An 8,520-nucleotide genomic window follows, 5' to 3' on the forward strand; every position below is an offset into this window, starting at 1 on the left:
AGATTATATCAACTCAAGTACCACGAACAAACGTTGACTACTATCTAGACAATCGAATAGGAATTGGTTTTGTTTTAACACTACTAAAAGCATATAACAAGCAAAAGCAAACAAAAATAACAAAAGAGAATTAAACACAAGAAAGAGTATCACAAGGAGAAGAGTAGAGCTTTGGATCCAACTACAATAGAAATGTCGTGCAATTATTTCAACAATTTCGATTACCCGTTTTATGTCTCTAGGATTACTAGGAAAGTCGCTAGTCTAGGTTGAGCCCCATATCGGGTGTACTCACCCCGTTGATTAACCCTTAATATTGAAGTATCCTTCTAATATGTTTAGATTAACTCCAAGGAACAAAAGACCCAAGCCCTCACAAAGGATCCCCTCTCTCGAGTATAGATTATCAATGTGATGTTCACTCTTTTATCATCCCTAGTTAGGTATCTCTCGATTACTACTATCTAGATAAACAAACCCAATTGGTAGCTAAGCAATTGAATTTAAAAAGCACAAGAGTGAACAACGAAATTACAAGAGCTAAGCAATCTAAAGAAGTCCTTGAATTAATCACAAACATCCATTGTAGTCTTCACCAAAACTCCACAATAAATTAGCTACTCATGTTCTTCATGAAAACCAAAACAAAGGATTCAATCAAATACATAATAAAGCAAATAGATACTCCTGTGGAACGATTCTATGGAATGGAAACTTCAATCTCTCGATTTGTAGTCTTCAATCTTCAAATCTCTCTTCAAAGTGTTCTTGGGAGTGTTTGAGAGTGTGGTAGGCGGTGGGTAGAGAATCATTTTCGTCCCCTGGAACCCTAGCTTTTTCTTCTCATTTTTCCACGTCAAAAATCGCGTTTTCTGCTAACAAACGCGTCAATTCACTGTACCCGGTCGGGTACGATTATTACATTGGAAATCCACCCGGCCGGGTGGTCATTTTCGACACCTCTCTGGACTCTGACTGCTGAAATGCTCTACCCGGTCGGGTGGAATTTTTCAACTAACAATTCACTCGGCCGGGTGCTTCTTTTTGACGCCATTATGCCGCATGACACCAACAGTCCTAATTTTGCCTTCTTTTCCACATGTTTTTCCCAAAACACTCAACAAACACATAAAACTCCAAAAGATAGAATAGTTGGCTGGACAACGACAATTTCGAGTGATAAACTCAACATTTAGCACTTCAACAGACCAATTAAACCGATTAAAATATGAGTTTGTCAATAATACATCCCAAAACTTATTTTTTAATAGACTCATGGTCATCATAATACCTTCTAAACATATATACTTATTTATTTGTCTTGTTTATTGAGTTTATATTTTCATCCTAATAAAATTACTTTAATTATATGAAAAAAACAATTTCAAAATTAATGACATGCAATTAATAATTAATTCAGTTATGTGAATAAGCAGAAAAAAGAAATGAAAACGAAATATAAAACGAAAATTTGGAAACATAAAAACAAATACACCAAAGAATGAAAAAACAAGAAAGAAAAGAAAAAGAAATGAAAGGAAATATATTTAAACTGCAGCACACACGACGCTGAGTCATGCAATGCACGCAATGCGCACAGAAGGTGCACTGCGATTTGTGCACTGATATATTTATGGAGTGCTACATTATACTCCGTGTTAATATTTCACTCCATTAAAACGCTAAATTATATATGAACTATCCAAATTGATTTTTAGTTTTTTTTCAGATATGAAATTGAATTTAAGTTAATGATAAGATACTACTACTAGTATTTTTCACAAATGTATGTATCTAGTTACGTATTTATATTTGCACACACACACATGAATAAAAAATATGTTAGTGGATGAAATAAAAATGATGCAAGTTGTTTCGTAGATGAATGGGACATGTTAGCATTTTATGGAGTCATATATTGCATGCGGATAAATAATAGATACGGATTTCAGAATAATTTGGCGTATTCAATGATCACGCTCCTATCTTCAGTGTCACATTTCATTTATTTTCATTTAACAATTTCCTCTAAAGCCGTCTGTCAGAATATTGCATCGTTTTCTTACTTACCTAGCTCCAAATCACATCCACACATATTTCGACACCTTTCTACAAAGTTATTACTATGGTTGGCACCAAGATTCATATCTAGCTCTCTATATGTGGGGCTGATAAACAGTTTTTGGCTACCAATTTCCTCGATAATCGAACCGTAATAGTTCGTTACCGGTTAATAGAACTGATCATCGAAAAATAGAATTGCGGTTGAATTCCGTTAGTGTATAAGGAAAAGTTCGGTTATACGAAGTAATTATTTATTGATCGGCTATAATCGACCAGTAAGCCAACTTGAGTCTAATTCCATTCTTGGCCCACTCAAATCGAAGGGCGCCTCCCCTTGTTGTTGTCACAGTCTGTGCATATAAATATCGGCGTTGACTAAGTATCGATAGTAGTCATAAATAATGAGCTATATATCGATCCTCTAGATGGTTGAGTAGTATGTTATGCTACAAATTTATTACAGATATTTATCTATTGATAGTTAGAATTTCAAATTGTAAACGTTTAATCAATTTTGTTATGACTCAAGAATTCTTAAGCAAAACGTTTAATCAATAATATTATGTTTAAGCAATATTGTTATGACCCAAGACTTCATGAGTGTTTCTCATCTTTGAATCCATAAGGGTTTTGATCCAATTAAAGTTAACTAATTTTGAATCGGAGTTTTGTAAAATCTTATACTCCACTTAATTAAATAATAACGATCCATTTGTTTTAGAATTAGGTGAATTTATTACTACCATTTAATAGCTACACAAAATGTAAGATGATTGAGAGAGACTGTACAAAACATCTATTAATTGACTATACTTAATTTCTCACTTTCAGGCTTTTAGCGACAGGTCAGAAAAGAAAATGTGTACAAATTTATTGTTATCACATTAATAAAAGCATTTGTACACTCTAATCTAAGAGTAAATTAATTAGTTAGGTGACTGCATCGAATTAATTCATATTCGATCCTATCGTTTTTCATTATCCTACCAAAACACTTGAAATTTTTGTTTTGGTTAGGCAAACTTATGACTAAAACACACTAGTAAGTAACGAATATAAATAATTTTGTTTTTGTAATATTTTTCCAAAACAATTGAAGAAAAATAATTTGTTAACAATATACCCTCTTTGCTCCACGTTAACAAAGTAACATTCATTTTTATCAAAAAAAATATCACATTTACATTCTCGAACAATTATTATTTGCCTACTTTACTCCTATTTTGTCTTTTTACAATCTTTTCTCTTTTTACTTAATTATATCTCCACTTAACCCACGAGGTTTTTTTATTTTTCCGCTCGACACCTAATTTTACGTGTAGCATTTTCATTTATAGAAAACATTTTCTTGAAAAATAAAACTATTTTGGTACATGCAAAAAACATGTGGTCGGTTACATAAAAAAAACAAAATTGCATAGTGCAAAACTTGTATACAAACTAAAAAACCCAATTTTATAAAACATCAATATCCAATCATTAAAAGGTAAGATGTTCAGAGAATGAGTGATGATGTGACCTCATATTAACGAACCGGCCATCCACCTAAATACCAGTTAATTTTGACGTTGGCGTTTTGATTATAATTATTTTTCTCCAATTACAATCATTTTATACCCCATATATATAAGCAAGCAAGAACTACTATTATTAGAAATAATTTCAATAATTGCTGGCCACACAAAAGCTGCATTCGATGACTCCAACTCTTAACATATACTTATAGCCTAAAACACCACAAATAAATTAACATATATGCATGCCAAAAAATATTACTCCCCTGTCTCATAATAGATGACATACTTAGGTAATACTCCCTCTGTCCCGGATTAGGAGTCACTTATTGTTATGGCTCGGGTTTTAAGAAAGAGTTGAAGAGTGTAATAAATGAAGTGAGATGATGGAGTGTGTAATAAATGAAGTGAGATGGTAGAGTGTGTAATAAATGAAGTGAGTTGGTTGAAGGTGTGTCCCTTTTGACTTTTTGGAGTGTGTAATAAATAAAGTGAGATGGCTGAGTGTGTAATTAAATGTTTGATTTTTATTTTGGTTTATTTTAATGTAGATAATGGCATTTTTATGTAATTTTGATGAAAAATGGGGTAAAATTGCATGACCAAATATGGAAAATTCTAAATGTGACTCTTAAACTGGGACGGACTTTTATGACAAAAAGTGACTCTTAATCTGGGACGGAGGGAGTATAAAATAAATATGGAAAAAAGCCATAGACGAACACAAGAAAATATGAAAAAAAAACTCCAGTACCACAGTACCACATATCCAAGCGTTATCCGCCAATTTCATCCATCAAAAGCTATAGCAGTCTTTCAACAACTTCACGCCAAAGTGGGACACAATCTTTTATTTTCGTGCTTTCATTGTAATAAAGGTTATTTATTGTGACTACTTTAGCAAGCTGTATGCATACATGCCAGAGATATGAAGTTATATACTATATACATTACCCCATCGAGCCAAATATCACATTTGAAAATTTATGTTTGCATTTTGATTTCAAAACTCTGTCTTTTCTCTTTATTTCGATTATTAGATCACAATCTTATGTACCGTCGAAATTCAATTAATACTAACGGTAAGTAGCTTGCAACAAATACGACGAGATTTTGTAAATATACACGTTGCAAACCCAATATACACGCTGCAAACTTAGGGCTGACAAATCATGCGAGTTAGATTGTTATCGAGTCAAACTGAGAACGACCCAACATGTTAAAGAAACATTCAATCTGAATACGAACTTGACCTGCTACGTTCAAATCCCAATACGACCCGTGCACGACGAGTATCTATTAGCAACACGATCATATTCGTCTTGACAAGGCACGATAATAACACAAACATGACAATCATACGAAAATTACATGAAACGACTTAGCCGTGTTGCATAGGAGATATGACCCAGCGACAATGTAGTGGTGGTGGTGAAGGCAAGGAATGGAGGAGGCGTGGACTTGAGGAATTGGTGATGAAGACGGGGAATGAAATGATAAGCTAGTTTGATTGGATCATTAATTCGTATATATGTATATCGTGTCAAAAATAGTTAGCCTCATGCATAGCGAGTCTGAAATATTGGTAATTTAATAGTGGCATAGTAAATAAGATAATGAATTTGAATGAGTGCATACATTACTCCAATTTACGCATTTTAGAAAAAAACTTTATAATTAATTATAATCTGGTTAAATAATTCTACTCATAATTTTATTGGTGCTATATTTCATAATATAAACTAGGTAGGGGTATTTTCGACAACCTTTTGCAACGTGTTTTAATTTTTAATGCTCATTGATTTCGACGTACATTATTGGTTGGAATGGTGACTACTCGAGAATAATCACGCAATTATATGAATTTAATTACCCGTACAAGATTATTGAAAGGAAATATAAGCTTAACCTAATCATGGCTAGATCCTTCAACATAAAATAAGAACATAGAAATTAAATAATAAATGAAGTAATTTCAATAGGAGCTAAACATAAAACGCCGATTTAATTACCTCCACGTCATTGAATTGGTACATAAAATTAAAAAAATGTAATCTCGTGAATTGTTATACGTACCATTCATTAAGTTGTATCTTGGATTAAAAATATTAATTATTTTAAACTTTGATTTGTATTTGGGAGTATTAATGTGATATGAAAGGACATAGAATTGAAAAGATAAAAAAATAAAGGTCTATTAATTCAATAGACCCACCACTTTTCTCAAGTCACGAGTGATGCAACATATATTAACTCTTCTTACTAATAAGTTTGTTTTTCATTGTAAAGATGTATTGGAATATTAAAAAAAATATCATTAAACTATTACCATTGTCCAACAAAATAACTCGTTTTCTTTTTTATATGTCCAAAATGAAAATGATCCATTTATAAAAATAAAAATAATACTATACCTATATTATTCTCTATCCATATAGTATATAAGTAAAATATTGTAAAAAAATGATTATCTTTGTTGGGACGGAATGAATAGAAATTTACTTTCTTTCAGATCAGGACCACATAAATACACATAAACATCAAAAAATTACTCATGGAACAGTTGCAAAATATGGTAAATTTATAAAATTGACTTGAAGTCAACTAAAAAGAATAATTTAAATAAAACACTTAATTCGTAAGATAATTAAAATATAAATTGACTTCAAGTCAACTAAAAATTAATCTAAATTAAAAAATTTCAATTAAAAATAGTTTAGTTGTGTGTGTGTGTGTGTGTTGTGAGAGAGATGAGTGCTTTTGCCTTGTGGTATCCCCATCAAGCTTGGATATGAGTGGAAAAGAGAATGGAGCCCTCCAAGAAACGAAAACGACACAAAAACCCACAAAAAGAAAATAAAGATGAACAAAACTCAATAAATGAATAAAAAAGAAACTAAAGTCAATAAAATATTCATCACATCCTTTTTCTTTACAAAAACAAACAAGTGTGAAAAAGATGGATGGCTACAAATTCAACATCATTTAATTTCACCCAAAATTAAATTAAATTAAATTACATAAAATAATAACCTCATATTAATAAAAGCATATATATCTATCTCACAACCACCACCCCCACTTACTGTTCCATTCATTTCTCTTACCAATTTCTCTCCCAACTCAAACCCTCTTCTCTCCGCCGCCGCAATCAACCCGAAAAGGAATATATCTCATGCACCGGAGTCAATAACCGGAGACATGAAAGATCCAGCGCAGGGAGGCGAGATCGTGGAGGTTGAGGGCGGCCAGATTCTCCGGGCCACCGGGCGGAAAGACCGCCACAGCAAAGTCTACACAGCCAAGGGGCCCAGGGACCGCCGTGTTCGCCTGGCCGCGCACACGGCCATCCAATTCTACGACGTCCAGGACCGGCTCGGCTACGACCGGCCGAGCAAGGCCGTGGACTGGCTCATCAAGAAGGCCAAGACGGCCATCGACAACCTCAACGACCTCCCACTGCCGCCACCACAACCCGGATGGGGCGACGGCGCAGCCTGGAGCCACTCCCCGGCAACAGAGCCAAACCCTAGCTCTGCTGCTGCTGCCAGGGAGCAGCACCAGTCTCAAGTTAGGAGCGAATATAATTTCGCTCCCAACACCAGCAGAAATAACAACAGCAACAACAACAACAATAATAATAATTCGGCTTCGTCCTTTATGGGCGAGGCCGATCTCATGAACACCATGAAGTCCTTGTTTCCAACCAGCAGTTTTGCAGGTTTCGACAATGATTCTTCTGAGGGCTCGTCTTTTCAGACGAGAGACCTCGGCCTGTCGCTTCAGACGCTCCAGGCCGATAGCCGGGCGAACCCCACCGCCCCGTTTCAAGGGAATTTCCACTGGAGCAGCGGCGGCGCCGTTTTCGCCTCCTTTTCTGAAAGGGAACTACTTCAGTCCAACGCCGCAGAAAACACGTGGAATCAGAGGCCTCAACGGCCTCTGATTCCACCAAATCATCACGATCAAGATCCGAATCTTCATCAGCCTCAGCCTCGTAGCGCTTTCGAGCTCGGATTTCGCGTACCGGCTCGGATTTACGGCGAGGAAGAAGCCGCGGAGAATCATCGGTGAATGAAATTCTTCTTCATTTCTTGCCTTCTAATAAATAGGTTATTTTATTTTATTGCTTTACTTTTTTTGTGGCAGAAGAATTCGATGTTTATTGAATTGCTTAGCAGAAAATAATTGTGTGGAAAGAGATGAAGATGAATGTTGTGTTGTCCTTGAAAAATACTACTACTATAGATTTCTAATTTTGTTGATTTTTTTTTCTTTAATATCTGCCAATAATTTTTGTGACATTTGTTGGTTTGATTTGATCAGAAATTTGGTTTATAAATTGTGGTGAAGTCTTAAGCTGATAAGCTTTCCTTGGCGTGTATTTTGTCGTTTACACTTTATTTCATCTGCTAAGAGTAGTAAAGATGAATATGCTTTTACATGTTACTAATGGCGGATGCACAATTTTTTTGGGGAAAACTGTATTTTAAGTTTCGCATTTAAAATGTTGTAAGAAGGAAATTTTCTATGATTTGCTTTCATAATAGAAGTTTGTGTGCAATGTCATAAAAGTTGGAGTGTCAAATATTCTAAAATATTATAAAAAGTATAAAAAATTCTTTAGCTTGGTAAAGGTTTGAGCTCCTTGTAATTTTTCCTTTTGTATTTCTAATTGTGTAAACCATTCCATCTTAGTTATGCATATGTATATCATTTGATTACAATGATTAATGGTTCAAAATAAAACTCATATATATCAAGAAATTAAATGTTTTCATTTGATCCGTATAAGGCTTTCGATTGATATAGCAAAAAAAACGTCTATTATTTCATTTTATTTATAACCAAATGTATAATTATATTTGATAATCTACTTTCTTTCATCCATAAAAATAATCGTTTTTTTTTTCATTTTTGATACGTACACAAATATTAACCC

At 34.0% G+C, this 8,520-nt stretch overlaps 1 protein-coding gene across 1 annotated transcript; it reads left to right on the forward strand.

Moving 5' to 3' along the window:
• Positions 1-6,661: 6,661 nt before the first annotated feature.
• On the forward strand, positions 6,662-7,843 carry LOC121743244 (transcription factor PCF5-like). The gene has a single exon (XM_042136490.1). It carries the CDS (start codon positions 6,780-6,782, stop codon positions 7,650-7,652), a length of 873 nt encoding a protein of 290 aa, XP_041992424.1. The 5' UTR covers positions 6,662-6,779; the 3' UTR covers positions 7,653-7,843.
• Positions 7,844-8,520: the final 677 nt, after the last annotated feature.

Source organism: Salvia splendens, chromosome 8, assembly GCF_004379255.2.
Source record: "Salvia splendens isolate huo1 chromosome 8, SspV2, whole genome shotgun sequence".
In the NCBI taxonomy this organism is placed as follows: Eukaryota; Viridiplantae; Streptophyta; class Magnoliopsida; order Lamiales; family Lamiaceae; genus Salvia; species Salvia splendens.